At 50.6% G+C, this 12,955-nt stretch overlaps 1 protein-coding gene across 1 annotated transcript in view; it reads left to right on the top strand.

Moving 5' to 3' along the window:
- The window catches only part of wdr18 (WD repeat domain 18), a 69,695-nt gene that overhangs the window by 22,599 nt on the left and 34,141 nt on the right, over window positions 1–12,955 (top strand). The window contains exon 5 of the mRNA XM_061240542.1: window positions 6,714–6,857. Within this exon, the coding sequence (XP_061096526.1) occupies window positions 6,714–6,857 (144 nt within the window). The remainder of the gene's footprint in view (window positions 1–6,713; window positions 6,858–12,955) is intronic.

Raw genomic sequence — 12,955 nt, 5'->3', positions numbered from 1 at the left:
CGCTGCACTGTGGCTGGCCACTGCTCCTAAGTAACTAGGATGGGTCAAATGCAGAGGACAAATTAACCCACAGGGTTCAATAAAGTATCTTATCTTATCTTATCTTAAGTGTAGCGTGGTTAGCTCAGCTCGTTCGCTAGTAACCATGGTGAAGTGCAGTGAAAGCAAAGGCTTGTAGCAGGTTACCTCGACAACACTCCCTGATGACGTAACCCTCAAATTCCAAAAGAACGTTGTTGCCCTTGGCTAGAGGCGAGTTTGTCTTAGCTGACCGGTAACGCGTTTGTTCAACAAATATTTGGACGAGTGAGAGGCCGGGGGTTCAAAAACCACCTCGGCAATTCATCACCCGTTACACAAGGTCAATGTGCAGATAATTACCCTGACGACAAACGAGATGTTTTGGACTCTCTTCCGAAGGCCATTGTCAGTGATGCACTCTTCCAGTGAAATCCAGCTGGTGTGCTGTTTTTGTAACCGGTGTCGTGATTGTGTTCCAGGGAAATGTACTGGCTCAAAATTTGTGTTTCAAATTGATTTTTAAATTGTACTTGGCTTGCAGGACATTTGCAATGCAAATAATTAACCACTGCTAGATTTAAAAAGATAAATATCTTGCTTTATCACTATATACAATGCATATTCTAGACATCTAGTATACAGGGCAAGCCTGTAATTTGTTTGATAAAAGCAGAATACTAATTATAATTTAATGAATACCTCTTTAATGTAATTTAATGCCGCTAAGCACGTGTACCTGTCAACGCCTATGATGATGGCACTGGAGGTTTTAAGCGGTCTCCCTTAGAGGCACTTCTGAAGCTCCCCTGTGCTCCTCTCTCCTGTTCTGCCTTCACACATTCTGGAGAAACTGCAGTATTACATTACAGTTTTAATCCAAAGCCACTTACAGGTGATTGGTCTAAGCAGGGGCCCTGAGCAATATGGGGGTAAGGGCCTTGCTCAAGGGCCTAATCGCTGCGCTGATCTTATTGTGGCTGCACTGGGGCTTGAACTGCCAACCTTCCAGGTCCCAGTCAAGCACCTTAGCCACCAGGCTAGAGTCACCTTAGCCGCCAGGCTAGAGTCACCTTAGCCGCCAGGCTATAGTCACCTTAGCCACCAGGCTATAGGCACCTTCTCCACCAGGCTATAGGCACCACAGCCACCAGGCTATAGGCACCTTAGCCACCAGGCTATAGGCACCTTAGCCACCAGGCTATAGGCACCTTCTCCACCAGGCTATAGGCACCAGAGCCACCAGGCTATAGGCACCTTAGCCACCAGGCTATAGGCTATAGGTAGCATCACACAGAGGCAGAGGCGCAACCTGAATTAGGCTTTGAGAACGCTTCCACTAAAGAGCCTTTTATTTGCCCGTTATGTCCTTATTGTGGAATAATCAGTTTTTGCTGCAGCGCCATAAATAGTGCTGCCGTTTGATTTCATTTTACTGTTTGGCCAATTTGTCCACTTTTCAGAAGTTCCTTTTCGCCGTCAGCGGTGCGTCAGCTTAATTTGCTGGGACGCCGAGCTCGCCAGCGCGGTAATCACCTCGCTGAGAGCAGAAGAAAGGCTCCCAGTCTCGCTGTGCGCCCCGTCTGAAAACACCGTCACCTGCTTTCGCATGTCTGCTCTGCGCCAGACACCCGCTTGGGGTGATGCTTTTGAACTCGGTGACTCTTTATTAATCTTGCATGGGTGATTTCCGGCAGATATTACTTCATGTTGCGGAAAAGGTGCTTTATAATCTGAGTAAATACCTGATGCTTGGGAAGCAGGGAGTATTCAGCACGCGTGCCTGAGTAAAGTTCAAGGGAATCAGTTCCCATCCCAGTGTGGAAGACAGTTATAGATCATACAGTAGTTTCTAATCTTTATACCTTTGTTTAAACCTTAAAAAAAGACGTCATAGTTACCATTAAAGATATTTCCTATTTTTCTGTCACGTTGTCTGTTTGGATTGATTCCAATTGTTTGACTGCATTCTGAATGTGATGTAGACTGTGTGTACCCTGATAACTGCATTCTGAATGTGATATAGACTGTGTGTACTGTGATAACTGCATTATTAATGTGATGTAGAGACTATGTGCCGTTCCTTCATTCCCTCAAAGGGCTATGAACAGCACTCGTTCAGTTACCCCGGCAATACACTTCTTTCAGAAAAGGCAATATTCCCTTTTTTTCCTTTTAAAAAAAAATACTTTCTCAGTTCTCAAACAAACGCAATCATCAGTGAACGATTAATTGCACGTGGAGGTTCTGTGCCGGGCGTTAGAAGGGAAACAGGATTGAGTGCGACTGCCCCTTTCATGGCCTTCCACCTGAGTCTCTGTGCTCTTGCGCACCGGCACAAATCCATTTGCACAGTGAGCTGAGGTGCGGACTCCATTTGCTTTTTTTGTTTTTATTCCCCCCACAAGCTGTTGCTGCCGCCCCTTCTCTATCTCACTGCACAGTAAGGGCGGGATGGAGTGCGTCTCCATGAGCAGTTATCCTTTCCCACTGCGGCATATGCTTTTAGGACGACTGCAGCCTTCCCGGGAAAATTTAAATTGTGACTTCTTATCGCGATTCAAGAAACGCATTTATAAATAATGGTAAAATTCAAATTATTACCAACGACAGATTTGGACATAATTGAAAATATATGTGTGAGAAATGAGTGTACAGAAACCGAAAGTCTGCATTTTTTGGCAGTTGTCTAAATTAGTTCATTTTTCAACTTTTTTTTTTTTTTTTTAACAGTAGCCTATAACTTCCTGTCAGAATCTCTGATTGCTTTTCCTGTTTAGTATCATTTTTTTTCAAAGCGTTTGGTTGATTCATTCGGGTTCGACACTCCCACTTCATCGAGTCACTATTTTATGGGATTGAGATTTATGTGGTCATAGTTTGTCTTCATTGAGAGTTTTCATTAAAAATGGAAAGCAACAGCATAAAAAAAAGAAAAAAGATTGAATCGTGTGAACAATGCTATATTTGACATTTGGGCATGTCTCCAGTTGCAATTCATTATCTTTTGTGTGCTTGTAATAACCCCTGTTTGTCTTCAAGCATTTAGCTCGAAGTTAAGCAGTTATGCAGCTTGTTTTTAGTGAAAACATTATAAATGGCTTGCCCATTCATTGTTCTAACACGTGCCATTTCCTTTTAAATGATTTCAATAAATTATGTTTTATCAATATAAAAAATGTTTTTATTGGATTGGCCATAGATGTCAAAGTAGTAATTCATTCTTAATTAACTATGAGCCTATGTATTACAACATCAGGTGAAATGACTTTTTTATTATTATTATTATTATTATTATTATTGCTATTATTATTACTACTGTTATTGCTCCTGCTACCGCTATTGCTATTGTTATTACTACTGCTATTGTTATTGCTACTGCTATTGTTATGTCTATTGTTATTGTTATTGCTATTATTACTACGCAGAGTGCAGTTGATTTATCTGTTTGGCCCCGTTATATTAACGGGGTGTTTGGTAAATTTTATTACTCCTTTCCCCTTGGTGAGATTTGTCATCAGCCAGCGGGTTCAGGTTCAGTATCATCAGCTCTTATGGATTGCAGCCCGTCAGTCTCTAAGGATGAATTATGCGGCTGCCTGATGTCGGGGCGCGATAGCATCTCTGAAGGAGAGGCGGAGGTCACGGCCCAAATCTGCTCCCGTTAGCGCGAGTGCTGTTTGGGCTGCTGACTCCGGACGCTCTGCCTTCTCCTCCGCGTACTCCGGAGCCAAAACTATTCCGACACAGAGTCTCACATTTGAGGCGTTTCATCCTCTTTAGAAAGCCGCGTACGCCTTTCTCCTGTCGGCCGGGGGAAGGCTCAGTGTCCGGGGCGGGGAGGAACGGGTAACAGTTTGGAAGTACGGGCCGCCTGTAGCCTTGTGGCTCTAAGTTACATGACTGGGACCTGGAAGGTTGGTGGTTCAAGTCCCGGTGTAGCCACGATACGATCTACACAGCAAGGTCCTTACCCCCACATTGCTCCATTGGGGATTGTCCCCTGCTTAGTCTAATCAACTGTCACCATATCCTGTCTGCCCAGATTGCCCTTTGTGACTGCTGCAGGCCCTACACACACAGTGCTAAACTACAGTTCCCAGGAGGCATTGCAGTTAGCCTGACCTGAATGACCCACCCAGCGTTAACCCACTTAAGGCCACTGGTCACCACTCCTGCCAAAGTCTATAACCTCTTTTTCAATGTTTGAAAGATATTGTGTCTGATGTATTCCCTTATGAAAGCCTGATGAAATATGCCGGGAGCCCAAAGACGTGTAGGGTTAAGTCCTATTGGGACTGACAATGGCGCAGCCAGAAATGAGATTATCTTTGTCATGCATCAGAAGTTTATGTATTTGTTTTCAGCCGGAAAAAAAGTGTTTTTTTTTTTTTTATGCAAAGCACATTTCTGCACTACCACATTCCTGAAAATCCATCGGCGTGTCAGTTACAAGAAATACTTCCACCAATTTGTTTCACAGAATATATGCAAATCATATATTCTCTATTTATATCTGCAAAACCATGCTTTCTAAAATCTCTCTGCATTCTAGTTACAACAAATACTTACTGCAATTTATTTAACGGAAATTTCCCCATGTACTTTTCCAGGGCAGTGCTACTGCTACCCATATTTTCAGCAGTTGTTCAGTTGGACTGCAGAGAGTGGTTTCTTATGCATACAGAATGTGCTGTGCGTAATGACGGAGTGGATATGACACTTTTCGTTTTGGAGCCCGTATTCTAATCAAAGTAGTGCTTTCTTTTCGCTGAGTGAGTCGTCATGTTGTTCCCTATTTTTCTGCGGGCACTCTTGTCACCTGTCTTGGGTTTGGCATGATAAAAATTTTTGTTTCTCATGGAAAATCATGTTCCACTCTGAGACGCATTACGTTATGGTACATAAGTTATTTAGCTGATGCTTTTATCCAACGAGACTTAAAGATGATTAGACTTAGCAGGGCCCGATTCCCTGGAACAATGTTGAGTTAAGGGCCTTACTCAAGGGCTTTGAACCACCAACCATCCGGGTCCCAGTCAAGCACCTTAGCCACTTGGCCAGGGTTCCGTCAACTCAAGTTCCTCGGGACCCACTTGCCAGAAAAAGTTTCCGTTGGAACCAGGAACATACATACACCTGATTTAAAGAATCAAGGGCATTTATCGTGGTTCGATCAGGTGTGTGTGAGTTCCTGGTCGCAACAAAAACCTTCTGCCAAGTGTGTCCCACGGAACTGGAGTTGAGAAACGATGCACTCGGCTACAGGCATATGGGCACCCCTAGTGCGGCGAGCATTTAAGACAGACGGCGTTGTGATACACAGCTGCCAGGTCTGTGTGTGTCGGTTTGGGCCGGATCGCATCGTCGTCATCATCATCATCGCCGCTGGCCACACAGAGCCCCATCTCTCAGGACGCGCCGCGCTGGGGGAGCCGCGGGGGAGGAAGTGGTCACGGGCCCCGGGGGGCCGTTCCCCGGCCTCGTTATCCCGCTCCGGAGCCTCGCTCCTTCATCCCCCCAAACTGACGCGCGCGCCAAAGCGCAGTGCGGTTCTTTACGACTTTAATTTTTTTATTTATTTTTTTATTTATTTATTTATTTTACGACCGAGCCATTCGGGGGTAACGGCTCACCGTTAACACAAGAGCAATAACGCGGCCGTTCTCCAGCGACCGCTTCATAACGGGGGGACGCCCCGCGTGTCACACACATCATGTCCCTGTTTACTACAGCGCGAGAGTAACGGTTATGGCTGAGCCAACCCGAAATTATTACTTCTATTAGGACCCGAAGGTCGGCATGTAAACAGGGGAAATATTCTGCCCTCGGGCTCCTGCAAGGCTTCCGTTCCTGTAAACCCTTCTTTTTTTTTTTCGGCCCTTGGACAGGCTTGCCAAATCGGTGCCTCAGCTAATTTCCCTCACGCTAACTGAGGAATATTAATGTTAGCTTAGCGCGCAGTGAATGATCGTCTATGAAGCTCTTTGGCTGAAATGTTGGGAGTGTCATACACGGTAAATAATTGGACCTATCAAGTAATTAAGCTGAAGTTGGAACAGAAAAGTGCAGACACTGCGCGTGCTGAAGTAGTTTTCTGTGCCGTGAACTCCTGTTCTACGCTGCTGCTCACTCTCTCTGAGACAAGACGGGGTCAACCGACCACCTCCGCAGTGGTGAGCTCACACACCATTCATCTCTGTTTCTCTCTCTCCCCCCTCTCTCTCTCTCCCCCCCTCTCTCTCTCCCCCTCCCTCCCTCCCTCTCTCCCTCTCTCTCCCCCTCCCTCCCTCTCTCCCTCTCTCTCCCCCTCCCTCCCTCCCTCCCTCTCTCTCTCCCTCTCTCTCCCTCTCTCCCCCTCCCTCTCTCCCCCTCCCTCTCTCTCCCTCCCTCTCTCTCCCCCTCCCTCTCTCTCCCTCCCCCTCCCTCCCTCTCTCCCCCCTCTCTCTCTCTCCCCCCTCTCCCCCCTTCTCTCTCTCTCCCCCCTCTCTCTCTCTCCCCCCTCCCTCCCTCTCTCCCTCTCTCTCCCCCTCCCTCCCTCCCTCCCTCTCTCTCCCTCTCTCCCTCTCTCTCCCTCCCTCCCTCTCCCCCCTCTCTCTCTCTCCCCCCTCCCTCCCTCTCCCCCCTCTCCCTCTCTCCCCTCTCCCCCCCTCTCTCCCCCCTCTCCCTCCCTCCCTCCCTCGTTATCTCCCTAGCTGTGGGAGATCTCCTCGGGCGAGATGCTGCTCTCCGTCCTCTTCGACGTGGGCATCATGTCGGTGACCCTTGACCCCTGCGAGTACTCCCTGTTCTGCGGTGGGAGCGACGGCAGCATCTTCCAGGTGTCCCTGTGCAGCACGGTAAGGACCGAACCCCGAACCCCGAACCCCGAACCCCCAAACCCCCTGCTCCCCGAATCCGAGCCCCCACATTTCATCATCTAACTCAGCGATTCGACACTTTCAGTCCCCGCGCCCAGTGTGAAGTGGTCCGCCCGCATCCCAAGCGGTCCTGGGCTTCGGTTGGGGAAAGTTGTGTAAATGGTAAATGCAATCTAACAAGAGATTCTGATTTGTTGAAAAAGTTATAAGGCACTCTTGGGACTGAAGGGGTTAAGCCAGAGGTGTCCAATCTTATCCTACAAGGGCCGGCGTGGGTGCAGGTTTTTGTTTTAACCCAGCAGTGACACACCTGATTATACTAATGAACTAATCGTGGTCTTTAATCAAGACCTTGATGAGTAGAATCAGCTGTCTCTGTCCTGTGCTAAAACAACAACCTGCACACACACCGGCCCTTTCTGGATAAGACTGCACACACACCGGCCCTTTCTGGATAAGACTGCACACACACCGGCCCTTTCTGGATAAGACTGCACACACACCGGCCCTTTCTGGATAAGACTGCACACACACCGGCCCTTTCTGGATAAGACTGGACACCCCTGGGTTAAGCGGTGATGAGCTACGGTCGATTCCCTGATCAGTACGTTTTAGCTTTAGTCTGTTTTATCTAGCCTTTACACTTTCATCTTTGAATGGTTTTTGTCTGCGACCTGCTTGCCAAGACACGGAATAAGGGAACAATAGGGTTTTCAGGAGAATAGAAATTGTATTTATTTATTTATTTAAATCGGGATACGACTTGGCTCTGAGCATGTCAATTTTACAAAGGCTTAATAACAAAAGGACAAGAAAAAAAAGAAGAAAACAAGACTTGGAAAAAGGTAATGGTGATTGTACTGGCTCCCCTACCCATCCGCTGCTGGCAGACACTTAAATAGGCTGAGCCAATCGGCTACACCTGGGTTTCACCAGAAACACCAGCACCTGGATCAATTATATCAGTGAACCAACAGAAGAGCAGAGGAAGAGCCACTCCATCAGTGTCTAATTCTGAAAAGACTTCCCAGCCCGTATTCTGTGGGCCGGCCCTGCGTGAGGAGTTGAAGTTGGGCTAAACGGGAACGGGGAGTCGGTGGGAACGTATAATGAGAATAATCGTAATGAGAGGGGAGCTGGGGTGAGGCGCTAGCTTTAGAAAAAGGCAGACCGAGGAATCAAGGAAGCATGAATTAATAGGCAGAATATAACTGCAGCATGATGCGTCCACGTCTCGGGATTGCATCACGGAATGAGCCGGAAACCAGGAGAGGTTTGGGCTGGAGCGGTCTGTGAACTGGGGCTGCCCGATATGAGGAAAGTGTGCGGTATGCGATATCGTTGCTGAATACTGCGATGACGGTATGACTTATACGGGATAAATAAACAAAGGCTGAAGTGTGCGCAGTTCTAATGTTTTTCTGCCTGACGTAGACCCCTGACGATGAATACCCTATGCCCACTGAAATAAAAAAAACATTATGCTTTTATTAAACGAATTACACATGAACAGCCGATCAATTTAACAGAACATCTTGAATAAATACTACTCATGGCAGTTCAAGCAGTCTTTTATGATGTTTTTATCTTGCGTGGTCATATCTCGATGACGATAAATATGCGATATATCGTGCAGCGGCCCTGCGGTGAATTCCGGTTGGGGGGTCGGGCAGTGGAGGGGGGGGGAGTACAGGGGAGATTTGGGGAGTGGCAGCAGCCCCAGGGAAGGGAGCAGGAGAAGTGAAAAGTGTTAGGAAAGGAGTTTGGGAAACGGGTAATTGCGGTGTTGTGCGCGGCTCGTGCTCAGGCGTGGGTGCGGTGTGGGGGATGCGGGCGGCTCCGCGGGGCTGCCGCAGCCTCTGTGAGAGATGAAGCGCCCCGGACTGACAGCGCCCCGGAACAGCCAGGCGGGGAGACGGCTGTGGCAGCTTCGCGCTGCCGAAAGCCTGCGTATTTCTCTTAAAAAATCCCCTCCGATGGGCGCGGCCTGACAATAGCAGGCTCCGCCGCGCCGGGGCTGGGGATCTCTCAGGCTGTCGTGTTGGTCTAAAAGATTCGGCCCTCACGACGGGCACGGCGGTGTGAAGCGCACGCCTGCGAGACCCATCGATTTTTCGGTGTGACGGGAGCGCTGCGTCTGACCGGACGGGTCCTGTCCTTGATTGTCCGGTCCCCGGGACGCGGGCGCGGTTTTAACGTCCGGTCACACGTCCGCCGCGTTCAGAAATGAGTCTGCGCGAGGCGAGGATCTGCGTTCCGGCCGTTTGAGTCCCTCTCCCCGAGCTCCCCTTCACTGTGTTCTCAGCCCTGTTTAATCTCGTGGCAGCATCTTTATTTCATAAGGGTTCCTCTGAGCTTTCCACAGAGCCTTGATGTCTCCCGTCTGTGGTGACCGCGGCTCTTGGCTGCGTTGGGTTTGCTAGTCAGATTTGTGAGAGAGGGGGTGTGTGTGTGAGAGAGAGAGTGCGTGTGTGTGTGTGAGAGAGAGAGAGAGAGAGTGCGTGTGTGTGTGTGTGAGAGAGAGAGAGAGAGAGAGAGAGAGAGAGAGAGAGAGAGTGCGTGCGTGCGTGCGTGCGTGCGTGCGTGCGTGCGTGCGTGCGTGTGCGTCTGCGTCTGCGTGTACGTGTGCGTCTGTGTGTGTGTGTCTGTGTGTGTGTGAGAGAGAGAGAGAGAGAGTGCGTGTGTGTGTGTGTGTGTCTGTGTGTGTGTGTGTGTGTGTGTGTGTGTGTGTGTGTGAGAGAGAGAGAGAGAGTGCGTGCGTGTGTGTGTGAGAGAGAGCGTGCGTGCGTGCGTGCGTGCGTGCGTGCGTGCGTGCGTGCGTGCGTGCGTGTGTGTGTGTGTGTGTGTGTGTGTGTGTGTGTGTGTGTGTGTCTGTGTGTGAGAGAGAGTGTGTGTGTGTGTGTGTGAGAGAGAGAGAGCGTGCGTGTGTGTGTGTGTGTGTGTGTGTGTGTGTGTGTGTGTACTTGGGCCGGTCCAATGCTGTGGTTCATTGGGAAGGTCAGGTCAGGGCGCTGAAACAAGCTGCAGTCTGATGGGCGTGTGAGAGGGAGAGAGAAAGGGAGAGAGAGAGAGAGAGAGTGTGTCTTTCTGAGAGAGAGCGTGTGTGTGTGTGTGTGTGTGTGTGTGTGTGTGTGTGTGTGTGTGTGTGTGTGTCTGTCTGTGTGAGAGAGTGTATGTGTGTGTGTGTGTGTGTGTATCTGTGTGTGTGTGTGTGTGTGAATGTGTCTCTGTGTGTGTGGCTGTGTGAATGTGAGTGTGTGTGTGGCTGTGTGAATGTGTGTGTGTGTGTGTGAGTGTGTCTGTCTGCGTGTGTGGCTGTGTGTGTGTGTGTTCCCTCTTATCCCGCCTCTGCCCCAGCCTCACACCTCAGCACAGTGAAGGATTTCAGCTTGAATCCTGTGTATTGATCGACTGCCACGGATTGCTGGCCCTGCTCTGTTCCTGCTGCGCATGTCAAAATGGAGGATCTGAGAGAGGCTGGAGATGACCTCCCTCTTACTGCAGGAGAGCGTGCCCACCACACGCCCCGAATCCACCACACGCCCCAGATCCACCACACGCCCCAGGTCCACCACACGCCCCAGATCCACCACACGCCCCAGATCCACCACACGCCCCAGATCCACCACACGCCCCAGATCCACCACACGCCCCAGATCCACACGCCCCAGATCCACACGCCCCAGATCCACCACACGCCCCAGATCCCACACGCCCCGATCCACACGCCCCAGATCCACACGCCCCAGATCCACACGCCCCAGATCCACACGCCCCAGATCCCACACGCCCCGATACACACGCCCCAGATCCACACGCCCCGATACACACGCCCCAGATCCACACGCCCCAGATCCACACGCCCCAGATCCACCACACGCCCCAGATCCACCACACGCCCCAGATCCACCACACGCCCCAGATCCACCACACGCCCCAGATCCACCACACGCCCCAGATCCACCACACGCCCCAGATCCACACGCCCCAGATCCACCACACGCCCCAGATCCACACGCCCCAGATCCACCACACGCCCCAGATCCCACACGCCCCGATACACACGCCCCAGATCCACACGCCCCAGATCCACCACACGCCCCAGATCCACACGCCCCAGATCCACCACACGCCCCAGATCCACACGCCCCAGATCCACCACACGCCCCAGATCCCACACGCCCCGATACACAAGCCCCGGATCCACCACACACCCGGATTCGAGCATTAGGGTGGGCCAGACATCAAAGCGGTATTATAGATAATCACATTTATATAGCACTTTCTCGACACTTAAAAGCGCTTTACAGTGATGAGGGGGAAAACTCTCCTCTCCACCGATGTGCCGCACCCACCTGGGTGAGGCAACGGCAGCCATTTTGCGCCAGACCGCTCACTGCACACCAGCTGAGGTGGAGAGGGAGAGAACAATGTTTTTGCCAGTTGAGTCAGGGGATTATTAGGTGCCAGGTATGGAATTTAGCCAGGACACCGGGGAACGCCCTACTCTTTACAAAGAGAGTCATGGGATCTTTAATGACCACAGTGAGTCAGGAAAGATCTCATCAGAAAGACAGTGTCTCCTACAGCACAGTATCCCCATCACTGCCCTGAGGCATTGGGGGTAATTTGATCAGAGGGAAGATCACCCCCCTACTGGCCCACCAACACCACTTCCAGCAGCAACTAGGGTTTCCCAGGAGGTCTCCCATCCCAGTACTAACCTAGCCCACACCTGCTTAGCTTCAGTGATTCAGCAGGAGCAGGGTGTCTGATGGGTTGGCTGCAGGCCTAATTAAAGGCAGGCCCTGACTAGCTTTGCTGTGGCGAATGTGACCTGCCTTTAACGAGCTGTTCGCACTCCTTGCATATCTCTGTTACGTAGTGGTGTATCGTTACGCATCACATTTTGATTGCTGTAGACTAGTAATCAGGTACTGTAAGTACAACTACATCGAGTGTGCGCCGAAAAGTGTTGCTTGGTGACAACGTATCAACCTAAAGTATGAATTTCATGCTCCATCATGGCGAAACCGTAGCCTATACAAACTGGATACACTTCTAAGACCTTACCTGAGACGAGCAAACGCACGAAATCACATTTTCCCGGACGGCTTTCCTTTTAGGCAACGGTAGGAAAACTAAGTTCTTTATAAGCGTGCTTTAGAAGTTCCGCAGCGCTCAGAAGGCACGTACACGTGGCGGTACGTCCCTGCAGAGACACGCAGGGACCCCGAGCAGATCGATGAGGCGAACGGATCGACCGACATCGGGAGCATACATCACCCCTGCCCGGGGGGGCATCTGGGAGTGGCCCCTTCACCCTCGCCCTCCTGCCCCCGGGGGCCCCTGCCCCTCCCTGCTGCCCGGGACCGTGTGACGGATGGGGGTCGGGCGGGGGCAGGCCCTGGGGGGGTGAAGCCTGTCCGTTTGGCAGGGCCGGGGGGGGGGCACTCGTCGTTGGGGAGTGTTAGCGGGGGGGGGGGGGGGTCGGTCGCGACTCTTTGGTGGTCGGGCGGGGCAGTGGCTACGGGATCTGTGTGGACGCCCGTGTTTCATCTTCAGGATCCTGCTGTGCTTTTAGGCTTCTTAGTGTAGTGTGTGTGCGTGCGTGCGTGCGTGCGTGCGTGCGTGCGTGCGTGCGTGCGTGCGGTCTGTGGTTGGTTTCTGTGGTGGACGCCTGTATTTGGATTTAAATCGCAGGGCTTCGCTGTTCTTTCTGTAGTGCATAAGTGTGTGCGTGAGTCAGGTTTGACCATTTGTGACCGGATGACACCATACTTGATGTTGGAAACAATATTGACAGAATTCTATCTGAATCCTACCCAGAGAACATGGCACATGTTGGATGCCATCAATTAGCAATGTAATGATATTCCTGTAAGATAAAGTTCCCGGGATGCTTATCTAACCCGTTTCTACCTATTTCTACCTGCACGTTAAGCATGTGAGATCTGTGGTGTCATCCTGTTGCGCACACACACACTAGCATTTGTGTGAGCGAGCAAAATACCCCCTGCTCACAGCCCCGCTCCCTCCCTCCTCTGTCGCCGTCTCGTTGCAGGTTGAGAAAATGG

The sequence above is a fragment of the Conger conger genome, chromosome 4 (assembly GCF_963514075.1).
Source record: "Conger conger chromosome 4, fConCon1.1, whole genome shotgun sequence".
Lineage (NCBI taxonomy): Eukaryota > Metazoa > Chordata > Actinopteri > Anguilliformes > Congridae > Conger > Conger conger.
Note: the sequence above shows the minus strand (reverse complement) of the source record. Positions and strands in the feature narration are given on the sequence as shown.